Source organism: Bos indicus x Bos taurus, chromosome 29, assembly GCF_003369695.1.
Source record: "Bos indicus x Bos taurus breed Angus x Brahman F1 hybrid chromosome 29, Bos_hybrid_MaternalHap_v2.0, whole genome shotgun sequence".
Classification (NCBI taxonomy): domain Eukaryota; kingdom Metazoa; phylum Chordata; class Mammalia; order Artiodactyla; family Bovidae; genus Bos; species Bos indicus x Bos taurus.
This window is the reverse complement of record NC_040104.1, coordinates 1,511,898-1,524,594: the sequence shown is the minus strand read 5'-3', so window position 1 is coordinate 1,524,594 and position 12,697 is coordinate 1,511,898. Positions and strand designations below refer to the sequence as shown.

The 12,697-nt window shown below is 63.8% G+C and overlaps 2 protein-coding genes across 2 annotated transcripts in view; both read right to left on the bottom strand.

The window, feature by feature from the left end:
* LSP1 (lymphocyte specific protein 1) overlaps positions 1 to 707 on the bottom strand; it is a 38,810-nt gene extending 38,103 nt beyond the window's left edge. Inside the window, exon 1 of the mRNA XM_027531260.1 lies at positions 583 to 707. Within this exon, the coding sequence (XP_027387061.1) occupies positions 583 to 650 (68 nt within the window). The 5' untranslated portion in view covers positions 651 to 707. The remainder of the gene's footprint in view (positions 1 to 582) is intronic.
* Positions 708 to 9,519: 8,812 nt separating this feature from the next.
* Positions 9,520 to 12,143, bottom strand: TNNI2 (troponin I2, fast skeletal type). The gene is made up of 8 exons (XM_027532431.1): positions 12,068 to 12,143; positions 11,476 to 11,505; positions 11,296 to 11,302; positions 10,727 to 10,768; positions 10,507 to 10,635; positions 10,273 to 10,362; positions 9,821 to 9,997; positions 9,520 to 9,709 (listed from the first exon to the last, which is right to left on the bottom strand). Exons 2-8 carry the CDS (start codon positions 11,481 to 11,483, stop codon positions 9,614 to 9,616), a joined length of 549 nt encoding a protein of 182 aa, XP_027388232.1. The 5' UTR covers positions 11,484 to 11,505; positions 12,068 to 12,143; the 3' UTR covers positions 9,520 to 9,613.
* Positions 12,144 to 12,697: the final 554 nt, after the last annotated feature.

The following is a 12,697-nucleotide window of genomic DNA, read 5'->3' as shown; positions in this document are numbered from 1 at the left end:
GTGCTCCACAGAGCCCAAAGGCCTCCTGCAGATGCCTGGGTTGCCAGCGTCCCTTCCCATCTCCGGCTGTGCCCACGCGCAGCCCACCCAAAGCCCCGCCTGCCGGACACTCAGACACGGCAGTGCTCTCTGCCTCCTCACCCCCAGCGGAGCAGGGCGGCCTGGGAGAGGGCCTGGTCAGACTCCCAGCACAGGCTTCGAGGCTCCCGAGGCTGAGCACCCCCGCTTGGCCAGGCCTCCTGGACAGGACCCACCCCACCTCCTGCCCTCACAGTCTCCGCCCTGCCTGCCCTAGGCCCGGGCTCTTCCCTGGGCGTCCAGCCTGCCTGGAGCCCGGTTCGCATCCCGCTGGCGGGTGGGTGAACCCCCCTTTCCCAGCGAGGCCCAGCTGCAGCATTAGACGGAAGAGGCATTTAGCTGCCCGGGCGGGGTGGGGACAGGGACCCAGGAAGACGCCCTGCAGCCTGTGAGCCGCATCCGGACCCGCGGTGCCACAGACCTCGGGTTAAGCGCAGCCCCACAACATGCAGATGCAAAGGCTTGTGCAGGCCTGGGCGTGTGTGTGGCCCGGCCGGGCCTTACCCTGTGTCTTCTTCCGCCAGCAGCTCCCGCCGCTCCTCGGAGCCGGGATGGCCGGGAGCCTCCGCCATCGGTCCTCACTGTGCGTGTGAGCTGCAGCTCTAGGCGCTTCCTGGGGCGGCCGCCCTGGAGCCCCCACCCCCAGCCAGGTTTCACTTCCCCCTTCCGGCTGCAGGTTGAGGTTTGGAGCGCATCGGGGCTGGGGTTGGGGTGTTGTTTTCTAATCTGTTGCTGCAAGAGGAGAAGAGAAAAAAAACACGAGTCACCAGGAAGCGTTAAGCAAGTTGCAGGGGCCTGGAGGGCCCGGAGGCGGAGGTGAGGCTCAGGTGCAGGGTGTGGGGGCTGGGACCCCGCACGGGAACCCCCCACCCGCCCGCAGTCCCAGCCTCGAAGTCCACCTCTGCACGGCTGCTGTTCCCAGGCAGAGGGCAGGGCCCGGTCCCGAAGCCTCCACGTGAAGCCTGCTGACCTCCCCGGGTGGCATCTCCTGGGTGCACGCCCAGAGCATGGTCCCCTTTCCCGAGCCTTGGGCCATCGGCTGGCTCACCCCTCGTTCCCTGCTCTCCAGACTTCTGGGGCCCAGCCTGAGCTGCCCTGCCTACAGGTGCCCCCTCTCCCACCCCCGTGTTTGCTCACAGTTTTCTTGACTTTCCTCAACTGTCGGGGCCTCTCTGCTGCCCCTGGACTCTGCCAGGCCCCGTGGCCGGGGGACTCGGGACTGGCCCGCACCACCAAGCTTTCACCAGACCCTGGGGCCCTCCGCAGCGCGTCCTCTCTGCTCATCCCCACACTCGAAGGCCCAGAAACAGCGGACCCCTCCTGTGGGGGGGGCTGCACTGTGTCCCCAAACCTGTAGGCTGGAGTCCCGCTGGCCAGCACCCTAGAACGGGACCTTATTTGGAAATAGGGTCATTGTAGATGCAGTCAGTTAAGATGAGGTCACTAGGTCATAATTCAGGATGACTGATGTCTGTACAGAAAGGGGAAACTTGGAGGCAGGCTCTGGCCTGTCGGGAGACGCCAACTGAAGATGAAAGCGAGGTGGGGGTGGTGCGTCTCAAACCGAAAAGCCCCAGGAAACCACCAGCCACTGGGGAGGGGCCAGGAGGAGCCCCTGTGACAACTGGGTCCCCACCTTCGGGCTCCAGGACAGGAGGTGTGGGAGCCGCTCCAGGAGCTCACACCCCTGCCTCCTGCTGTGTGTCCAGCAAAGAGGCCCCAACACTTGCTGAAGCCGGAGGGTGAGAGACACCCTGCTTCCACGCCTGGGAGGTGGGGGCCCATGGCAGCCGCACCCGAGGGTGCCCCAGGGCTCTGGGGCCCATGGGGGCAGCATCCCCTCGCTCACCAGGTTTCTCCTCCTTGGCTGCATCTCGCTCTGCCACCCTCTTCCCTCCTGAGGTCCAGCTCCTGCCCTGAGGTTCTGCCCGACCCCACGTTCAGCTGTCCCCCATGTCCCGGGGCCGGCCAGTTGCTGACCATGCCTCCAGCCTCCCTTGCTCCCTTCACCCCGTTTCTGCGTGCGTGTGCTAGAACCTCACAGTGCCAGGCAGAAATGCCCCGGGCCCGCCCACCTCACACCTCCACCCCCTCCTCCACTCTGCCAGGTCCAGCCCATGTGCGAGAGGCAGACGGCACCCCTGGTGACCCAGCGTCCGAGTCCGAGGGCCCCTATGCCCCACTTGGGGGCAGGTGAGGAGAGCTGGCCTTCCTCGGAAGAGCTCAGGGTCCACCCAGGAAGCAGACATGCCGTCGATCACACAGACTCCAGAGGGGCCTTCAGGAGGCAGAGGCCACGTTCAGCCCCTGCTCGCTTCCAGCCCAGCGCAGTCTCCAGCGACACAAAGAGGGACCGGGGGCAACAATGAGTCCTGCGGGAGGGTGGGGTGGGTACCAGGGAGGCCTCTAGCCCCTGAGGTGCTGAGCCGAGGTGTGCAGGTCCTGAGGGGCTGGCTGGGAGGAGGTCTGGGCGAGGCAGACGGGGGCAGAAGGGCCCAGGTGCGCTGACTCTGCCTGTGGGACGCCCAGGCAGACCGCCCCGGGGAGGCTGCGCCACGGACGAGGCGGCCTCTGAGGCCCAGGTGAGGCCTGGGGAAAGCAGGGTCAGGACCACACCCTCCAATGACCCGGTGATGAGACGCTGGGGGCGCAGGTGGTGAATGAGAGAGTGGGTGGGGAGAGTGAGGAGCAGGGGTCAAAATCAGGGAAGTGGTCGGCGGAGGGCCAGGTCAAGGCAGAAGAGGGTGATGCAGGTCTGATCCGGTGGGAGTGCTGACGGTGTCCTTGTAGGAAGAGGTGGTCAGGGCTCAGACACATTCAGAGGGCGACCCTGGAGGACGCGGGGAGGGGACGGCCACCCGCACACCCAGGAGAGGGGCCTCAGGAGGCAAGCCCCGCCCGCACCTGGATCTGGGATTCTGGCTTCCAGGCCTGGAGACGTGAGTCTTGCTGTTGGACTTGCCGGGCTGTGCTTCACCTTTGTCGGTGCCCTGGACGCTGACTCAGGGACGTGCCAGCCAGGGAAGGAAGGAGTGGCTGTAAGAAACAGCCCCACACCTCGGGGCTCAGCGCCGAGAGTGCTTCACTCTCAGCCCCATCCAGTGGGAGGGGAGGGGGCCCGCACTCATCCTGGGGCCCCAGGCCCCTCCTCTGAGGACCTCGGAGTACCGGCTGGCAGGGGAGGAGTGGAGAGACCATGAGAGAGGCTGGGGATGGGGGTTGAGAAGTCGGGGCTCCTGGAGGTGCTGGGGACCCAGGCATGGCATGGGTGAGCACAGACAGGAGGCGGGAGAAGGTCGGGTCTCAGGAGGATCTGGAACGGATGCCAACTGCAGAAACCCCAGCAGAGGCGTCTGTGGGGTTTGTGTGGGTGTGGGCACAGCAGGGAGATGCTGGGAGAGAGACGGGTGGCGGTGAGCAGGCCGGAGGGAGGCCCGGGGTCTCCAGCTGCACTGTGACCTCCTCCTGCTCTCAGGCTTCCTCGCGCACGCTGGGAGGGCTTTACTCGGGAGAGGCTTCAGGGTTTGGTGGTGCAGCTCCCCCGACCCCGTGCTCCCACATCAGGTGAGCTGGGCCCTGGGGTCCTGACCTGGGGACAGAAAGGGCCAGGGAGTCTGCAAGCGGGAGCGGGGCAGGCCAGAGGGAGGCCAGGGAGGATGACCGTCGGGCAGATAGGGTGTGTCCACACTGAGCAGTTGCACCGAGAGGCCAGGTCAGGTGGGGGCCCAGGAGCGGCAGGTGGGCTACAGGAGCCATCGGAGACAGGTGAGGGTTGAGAAGACAGGGGAACAGATAAGGGTGTCTGTGCACGCACGCGACCCCTGATGGGGGCTGGGGGTCAGGCCGAGGGGTGTGGCTGGGACCCCTGGGCACCTGGCTGGGTCTCCCTGCAAGGGAGGCAGCTTCAGTGAGCCTGGAATTGCCAGAAAGCCAAAGAATGTTCAAACCACCGTCCAGTTGCACTCATTTCACGTGCTAGCAAGGCCATGCTCCAAGTCCTCCAAGCTAGGCTTTAGCAGTATGTAAACCAAAAACTTCCAGATGTATGAGCTTTAGAAAAGGCAGAGGAACCAGAGATCAAATTGCCGACATTCGTTGGATAATAGAAAAAGCACAGGAATTCCAGAAAAACATCTACTTCTGCTTCATTGACTACAAGAAGGCCTTTGACTGTGTGGATCACAACAAACTGTGGAAAATTCTTCAAGAGATGAAACTAACAGACCACCTTATCTGTCTCCTAAGAAACCTGCATGCAGATCAAGAAGTAACAGTTAGAACTGGACATGGAACAACAGACTGGTTAAAAATCAGGAAAGGATACATCAAGGCTGTATGCTGTCACCCTCCTTATTTAACTTATATTCTAAGTACATCATGTGAAATGCTGGGCTGGATGAAGCACAAGCTGGAATCAGGATTGCCTGGAGAAATATCAACAACCTCAGATATGCAGATGATACCACTCTAATGGCAGGAAGAGAAGAAGAGCTAAAGAGTGTCTTGATGAGGGTGAAAGAGGAGGGTAAAAAAGCTGACTTAAAACTCAACATCAAAAAATGAAGACCGTGGCATCCAGCCCCACCTCTTCATGGCAAATAGAAGGGTGGGAGAAGCAGTGGCCAGTTTTGTTTTCTTGGGCTTGAAATCACCACAGATGGTGACTGCAGCCATGAAATTAGAAGACGCTTGCTTGTTTAAAGCAAACGTATAACAAACCTAGACAGTGTGATTGAAAAGCAGAGACATCACTTTGCTGACGAAAATCTGAATAGTCAAAGCTATGGTTTTTCAAATAGTCATGTATGGATGTGAGAGCTGGACCATAAAGAAGGCCGAACACCGAAGAACTGATGCTTTCAAACTGTGGTGCTGGAGAAAAACTCTTGAGAGTCCCTTGGAAATCAACCCTGAATGTTCATTAGAAGAAGTGATGCTGAAGCTAAAACTCCAATACTTTGGCCGCCTGACACAAAGAGACATCCTGTTGGAAAAGACCTGATGCTGGGAAAGATTGAAGGCAAAAGGAGAAGGGGAGGGCAGAGGATGAGATGGTTGGATGGCATCACCAACTCAATGGACATGAGTTTAAACAAACTCCAGGAGATAGAGGAGAACAGGAGAGCCTGGCGTGCTGCACTCCACGGGGTCCCTAAGAGTTGGAAATGGCTGAGCGACGGAACGAGAACCTCAAGGAGCAGACCTCTGGAAGGAGAAGCTGTGAGGAGGGGGAAGGCCCCCAGGCTGGCCGTGAAGGATTCCACGTGGAGGGTCCACGGTAACACCATTAGAGTGGTATCATCTTCGTATCTGAGGTTACTGATATTTGTCCCAGACATCTTGATTCACAGCGAGGAAAGGCCATCTGGGGGTCTTCCCCAGACCCCCCAGGACAACGGAGGACGAAGGCCAGGAGTCCAGCAAGGATGTTGGTGATGGGGTGGTCGGGAGTGGGGGCCAGACATGAGCAGAGCCTTGGGGGCCCAGTGTGGACAGCAGGCATGCAAATTCTTGCCCCAGCTGAGGGTATCTCCCCTCTACACAAGGTCATCATGGCCCAGACCGTGTGCCCTCAGCCCCGAGGGCTCACCGAAGGCTTCTTAGCGGAGTCCAGGACAGAGAGATCTCCCGGCCTGGCGCTGAGGCAGGTGCGTCATGGAGCAGTGACTGGGGAAGCTGGGAAGACTCCCAGAAGGAGTCAGAGCTCCGTCCTCACCTGTCCGTCCTGTGAGGCAGGTATACTCACCTGCAAACCCATTTCATAGTTGGGTAAACCGAGGCCAAGCTGTTGTGAGGCAGAGTGAGTGGAGGTTAGGGAGGAGGGTGACAAGGAGGCCCAGGGCTGGAGCTGGAGGGGGAGCAGGTCTGGGCGCAGATGAAGCTGTTATTTGGGGGCCGGGGGGACAGATGTGGACAGGTTGCCAGGGGCTAAGCTAAGGAGGTGCAGCCCCGTGGGACCCCCGGTGGACGCCCCTCTGCTTTCCCTTGGCCGGGTGAGGTGCAGGTGAAGGGGGCGGGAAGCCTGCCTCAGGTGCAGAGAACGCAGGGGCCACAGCCCGTCCTAGTCCACAGGGCTCTGTCCCCTCCCGAGTGGCCCCTGGCAGCGCCTGTCGCTGAGGCTGGCACCTCCTGCCCTGCCTTGTCTCCTCGGCCCACCGCACTCGCCCGACCTGCTGAAGACGGGTGGGCCCGGGACCCTCCCAAGACCCCTGTCTGGGTCCCCCACCTCCCACCATCAGGTGACGGATTTATTTTCTTGGGCTCCAAGATCACTGCAGATGGTGACTGCAGCCATGAAACTGAAAGGTGCTTATTCCTTGAAAGAAAAGCTAGACAAACCTAGACAGGGTATTAAAAAGCAGAGATATCACTTTCTCAACAAAGATCTATATAGTCAAAGCTATGGTTTTTCCAGTAGTCATGTACTGATGTGAGAGTCGGACCATGAAGAAGGCTGAGTGACGAACAATTGATGCTTTCAAACTGTGGTGTTGGAGAAGACTTTTGAGAGTCCCTTGGACAGCAGGGAGACCAAACCAGTCAATCCTAAAGGAAATTAATACTGAATATTCATTGGAAGGACTGAAGCATCAGTACTTTGGTCACCTGATGCAAAGAGCCGACACATTGGAAAAGACCCTGATACTGGGAAAGAGAAGGGGGCAACAGAGAACGAGATGGTTGGATGGCATCACTGACTTGATGGACATGAATTTGAGCAAAGTCCAGGAGACAGTGAAGGGCAGGGCAGCCTGGCGTGCTGCAGTCCATGGGGTCTCAAAGAGTCAGGTACAGCAGAGCAACTGAAGAACAACCATTTTGCCATTGTTTAAGAGTTTTCTTGGTTTGACTTTTTTTTTTTTTTTAAACGGTTTAATTGGGAGGAAATTATTTCAAGCAGGCAGAAAAGTTTTAAGGCTGACCCTCAGAGCCCCTGCGCATCCTGAGCTCCGCCACCTGCCATCTCTCTGTCCCTCTTCCAGCCTCCTCTACTCCTGAGGACTCACGGTCTCTTTCCTAAAACAGGAGCAGCTCTCTCCCCTGACCATAGCACAGACTCGACCTCAGTCTACCGCCGAGCGCTGACCGGCCACCACGTGCCTGCCGACCACCTCCCCTCACTTGCTGTGCTCTGTCTTCGCTCTGCCGTCTTCCTTTCTGACCCCCAGACGGTCCTGGGTCTCTGTGCACCCACGGCCCCTGGGCTCAGCCGTCCGCCCCTGAGCCCTGGTCACTTCCTGGAGGCTGGTGTAGGGACTGAGGCCCTGGTGTCTGGGCACCCTCGCAAGGGCAGGATGGAGCAAGCTAAAGGCCCAAACCCGTACACACCCCGCACCACCAGGGAGCACCCAGCCAGTCTCCGCCAGCCTCACCCGGACCCCCGGCCCAGCCGAGCCAGGTCCCCCGGGACTTGCCGTGGCCGCGTCCCTCCCTGACCTCCAGCATCACCCCCGGGTGGGCACGTCCTCTGCACGTCTTGCTGCCCTCCTCCTGCCCTCGGGGCTCCTTCTGGGCAGCGTCTAGCTTGGGCGTTCTAGGAGTCGCTGCCTCTCCCCATCCGTTGCCAGGGACCTTGCCCAGAGCTGAGGACGCTGAGACCCCGTCTTCAGCCCGGGCCCCTGCGCCCAGCTGTCTGTCTGGAAGCAGCCACGTCCTCCCCCCCGCAGAGCCAGCCCCACAGCCGCTCTGGGCACAGGCCTGGGTGCCCCGTCTCCCTGGTCCGCCACGTCCTGGGGGCTCTGCCTCTCGAATCTCTCTGCACCCAAAGCCGCTCTCCCCCCGCCCCCAGGGAGTGACAGCGGCTCCCATCCTGCCTCGACCGTTCTCCACGCTGCAGAGAACTTTCTAGAAGGCAGAGCCCTCAATACTTGCCCGCTGCTGGACTATGTGCTTCCTGGATTGGGCCCATGTCCACACGGCTAGTGAGGTCACCCAGGGGTGCCACCCTCAGGGGGTCACAAGGGGTGTGGGGCCAGCCAAGCTGCGTTGGGTGGGTGTCTGCCGGTTTGGCTCAGTTCCCGTGGCCCTCTGTACCCATAAGTCTGGGGGCTTCCCAGGTGGCTCAGACCGTTAAGAGTTCGCCTCCAATGCAGATGTGGCTTCGATCCCTGGGTTGAGAAGACCCCCTGGAGGAGGGCATGGCTACCCACTCCAGTATTCTTCCCTGGAGAATTCCGTGAACAGAGGAGCCTGGCGGGCTACACGCCAGCGGGTCCCGCAGAGTTGGACCCAAGTGAGCGCACACACCCGTAAATCTACTGCCCTGCCCCAAGCGCCACGTCACGCCCACTGCCCCCAGCCCAGGGAGTCACCCTCTGGAACCTCGTGTTTGGCATTTGCTTGCAAGAAGATCATTCCCCAAACCCACCGGAGTAGGTCCCACCTGTGGGGGCTGCATCCCTGGGGGGCCCCGCCCTCAGCCCCGCGGGGTGGGGGGCAGGTACCGCCTCCGCCCTGGGAGCTCTGGCCACCGCAGCCCACCCAGTCCTGGAGCCCACTGCCTGCCACCTGCCCGTGCTGGGCTCCGCACTCGGCGAGCAGCCTCCCGCCGTCGGGAGCGCCAGCGCTGGGCCCGCCCCGAGTCACAGGGTAGCCAAGCAGGAGGGCCCACAGGAAGGTGCTCGCAGGACGGAGCCCAGTCCCCGCGCTGCAGCAGCAGGGCCGGGCAGCAGGACTGGCCAAGGCCTCGGGCGGGCTGACGTCCCTCCCTCGAGGCTCAAGGCTCCGGGGCCCTACACATCAGTCACGGGGGCCTCCCGAGGGCAAGGGCAGGGTGGACAGCCACTCCATCACCACTGCGGCCTGGCCTCCCCACCAGAGATCTGAGTGCAGGGCCTTCGCAGACCACGCCGTCATCCCTCAAGAGGAGGCTGAAGGCGGCCTTGCTGTGACAGTCCTGTCTGGGCCTGCCAGGGTCATCGTCCCTGATGTGGGGGTGGACAGGGCCGGGGCAGGCAGGAAGGAGGGCCAGGCCTCCTGCTGGGCCTAGAGAGGGCCGGCTTGTTCCGTCACCAGTTTCCAGGGGGAGACAGACCCCAGCCCCTTGAGGCCCCCAGGAGTCTGGTCCAGGACCGCCCCCCAAGCCCCTGTGGGGGCCTGGGGCCTGGGGCCTGGGAAAGGGCAGCTGGTAGGAATGGGCTGCGTGCACGGGGAGGGAGGCCCCCCAGGCTCCTGCGTGGACCAGGGCCTCAAGGACAGTGTCTCTGGGCCCCGAGGGGGCCTCTGTGACGACAGCAACAACAGACGCACGCTCATCTCAGGGTGTCGCTCTGAAAGGGCGAGGAGGAGGACTACTGGCCTGGAGACGGCCCTCCCAGGACAGCCGGGACCCCCAAAGCCCGCGTGTGGCTCCCCAGTGCCAAGCCCCGGCACCGTCTGAGGGCCTTCCCAGGGCGGCCTGTGGCCAGGGCGGCGCCGGACCAGGGCAGGGAGGCGCAGGCGTGGGGATTGGAATCCTTTATTGACAGGCGCCAAGTCAGCCTCAGGGCCCCCCGCGGGCTGCAGGGCTGCCGGGCGGTGGCCGGGGGTGAGGGGCCTAGGACTCGGTCTCGAACATCTTCTTGCGGCCCTCCATGCCCGACTTCTCCTCGATGTTCTTCCTCCAGTCGCCCACGTCCCGCAGGTCGCGCTCCTGCAGGTGGGACAGGGCTCAGGGCGGCGCCCCGCCTCCCTGACCCCCACGTCCGGCCCTGCAGGCAGGCCCCCGGGGCTGAGCCTGCCGCCGCTGGCGGGGGCACCCTACCTTCTCAGTGTCCTCCTTCTTGACCTGCTTGAGGTTAGCCCTCAGGTCCATGCACACCTTGTGCTTGGAGCCCAGCAGCGCCTTCAGCATGGCATCGGCCGACATGCGCACGCGTCGCAGTGGGGGCCGCTTGAACTTGCCCCTCAGGTCGAACAGCTTCTGGTTCATGTCCTCCAGCTGCAGGGCAGGCAGCAGGGCTGGGCGGGCGGGTGTCGGGGACTGGGTCCCGCCACCAAGGCACCCCGCTCCCCTGGGTCCCGCCGTCAGGGCGCCCACGCCCCGGGCCCACGCGCCTTCCCTGCCCCTCGGGCGGGCGTCGGGGATGGGTTCTGCCGCCAGGGCAGCCGCGCCCCAGGCCCCACGCGCCTTCCCCGCCATCAGGGTGCCCGCACCCCTGGGTCCCGCCGTCAGGGCGCCCGCGCCCCGGGCCCATGCGCCGTCCCTGCCCTCACCTCCTTGGTGCTCTTCTGCACCCTTATCTCCATGTCATACTTCTCCTCCTCGGCCGCGTCGATCTTGGCGTGCAGCTGCCTGCAGAGCTCCTGGCGGCGGAGGTCGCGGGTGGGTGGGCAGGCGACCCCATGCTTGGCATCCACCCGCTCTGACCACCCCGCTCGTCCTCCCGACCCAGGGGGAGGCCGGGCCAGGCTGGGGACGGGGCCCACGATGCGGGGGGCCCTGGGTACCTGCACTTCAGACATGGAGCCGGGCAGGTGCAACGGCGGGCAGTGCTCCGACAGGTAGTTCTGCTTCTCCGCCTCCCGGCGGCCCTCCTCCTTCTCCAGCTCGGTGGCCGCGATCTGCAGCATGACGCTCTGGGGGTGGGGTGGCGGGCAGCGGGCGGTGAGGGGCGCAGCTGGCCAGGCCGCCGAGCCCCCGGGCCGCCCTCCCCGGGCCGGCACCTACCTTCAGGTGCTGCCTGCGGGCCGTGATGGCCCTGTGGCGTTTCTGCAGGGCAGGGGAGAGGAGGCGCAGTCAGGGCCAGCCGGTGGGGGGTCCCAGCACTCCGCACCCCTTCCTGCCCACCCGGCCAGCCCTGCGTCCTGCCCGAGGTACGGCGGGGCCTGGGCCTGGTGGGCGGACACCAGCCCGGGACACGAGGCCGCATTGGTGACCCTTTGCTGGGGCAGCCCTTCTGGTGGGGAGCGCTGGGGTCTGGAGAAGAGACTTCAGACAGGGAGGGCGAGAGGAGGGCAGGGGAGACCCTCGGGCACCAGGGGTGGGGGCGGGGTGCAGCCATGAGAAAGAAGAAGCGACTCCCCGGTGACCAGGCCGCAGCCCCACTTCCCCTGGCCCGTGGGAGGGGCCCGAGAGGAGGCACTTCCTCTGTTTGCCAGTGTCTTTGTGGGTGGGGTGGGGCAGTGTCACCCGCAGGGTGACAGGCAGTCTCCCTGGGCCCTGGAGCTCCAGCTTCAGGCCTGTCCTGACTTGAGGGTCCCACCCCCTCAGCGTTTTACCCCAAAGCCGGTACTCACCTCCTCACTGTCCCCAGAGGGCGGGCAGGGGGTGGGGGAGAGAGAAGAGAGGTTAGGGCCATGGGGCTGTGTGATGGGACGGGTGGGCACACGGGATGGCCAGGTGGGGACATGCGGAGACCCCCACCCAGCACTGGGGGGTGGGGGCCCTGGGGGCAGCGGGCTGAGGGTTACACTTACTCCCCCATCGTGCGCTCCTGAGCTGATAGCCTGTGGGAGAGAAAGGTGGGGGGTCAGGGCCCCTGCCCGCCAGCCCTATACCCAGTGGGGCCAGGAGAGCACCAACCCGCCCCCCACCCCCACCTCCTTCAGGGCCACGTCTTGGAATTCCCCAGGGCGGTGGGGGGGGGGGGGGTGGGCAGTAAGAGGAGAAAGTGTGCCCGAAATGTCCCCGCGGGCCTGGAGTTGCTGCAGCTGTCCCCACGGGAGGGTGGGTCTGGCCAGCACAGGTGGCCGCCTGAGCCGCCGGTTATTTTTAACTCTGCTCCTTCGGCTTCTGGCCCAAGTGCACACAAGATGCTGCCCCCCGGTAGGGCCTGGGGTCCCTCACACTGTGAAGTCCCCTTCCCACAGCCCACAGCTGAGGCCTGGCTGTCACCGTGCCGTCCAGGACCCCATGCCACGCCAGCCCCCTCCAGAGGCATCTCCCTGCAGCCCTCTGCTCTGCAGAAGCCCTCAGACCCCGGACCCCCACCCTAGCCCTGGAGAAGTCCCTCTGCGAGCGCGCCCCAGACACGCCCGTGCTGGCCTCGGCGGGCCGGGCCGGCCTCACCTCGCGTCTGGGCAGCGGTGCTGGGACCGAGGTCAGGCCGGCAGCGGCGAGTCGGGCTGGTGGGTCCAGGGGAGGGCTATAAATGGCCTCCCCCGGGCTGGGCCCCCGCTCAGAAAGGGCATGGAGTCCTCCTCAGACCAATGGGGGCACAGGGACCTCCCCACCTGCCCAGCCGCCTGGCCTGGCCCAGCCGCCACCGCCGCCGCCATCCAGGCCAAGAAGTCTTGGGAGGGGGTGCTGAGGCTGGGTTGGTCTATTTAGGGCGAGGTGACGACTTCGAGTTGCCTCCCTCGTATCTTGCAAGGAGCCTGAGGACAGCGTGATGGCCTCAGCAGCCATGGTGCCGGCTCAGAGGTCAGCCGAGGGGTCACTCCGGCCCAGCCCCGTCTGCCCAGATTCAGGGTCCTCTCTGGGGCCCCTCGGCTTCCCCAGGCCTCTGGGCCCCCGGGAAACAGCAGCCTGCTCACACTCTGCTGCCCACAGTCCCCTCTAGCCCAGTGGGCGGCTTGGGCAAGAGCTGCTCACGTGCTCCCTGCCTCAGGCTGGACCAGAGGCCGTGTCTGGGGCCTGCAGCAGCACTAGGGGCTCTGGGCTTAGGGTTGGGGGACTGCCCTCCAGGGGCTGGATCCC

Excerpts from the sequence above, each read along its gene's own strand:
- TNNI2 (XM_027532431.1), bottom strand. Across the intron at positions 10,636-10,726 it reads CCCGCAGGCAGCACCTGAAG|AGCGTCATGCTGCAGATCGC; the intron begins GTAGGTGCCGGC and ends CCCCACCCCCAG. Across the intron at positions 10,363-10,506 it reads GCTCCATGTCTGAAGTGCAG|GAGCTCTGCAGGCAGCTGCA; the intron begins GTACCCAGGGCC and ends CTCCGCCGCCAG.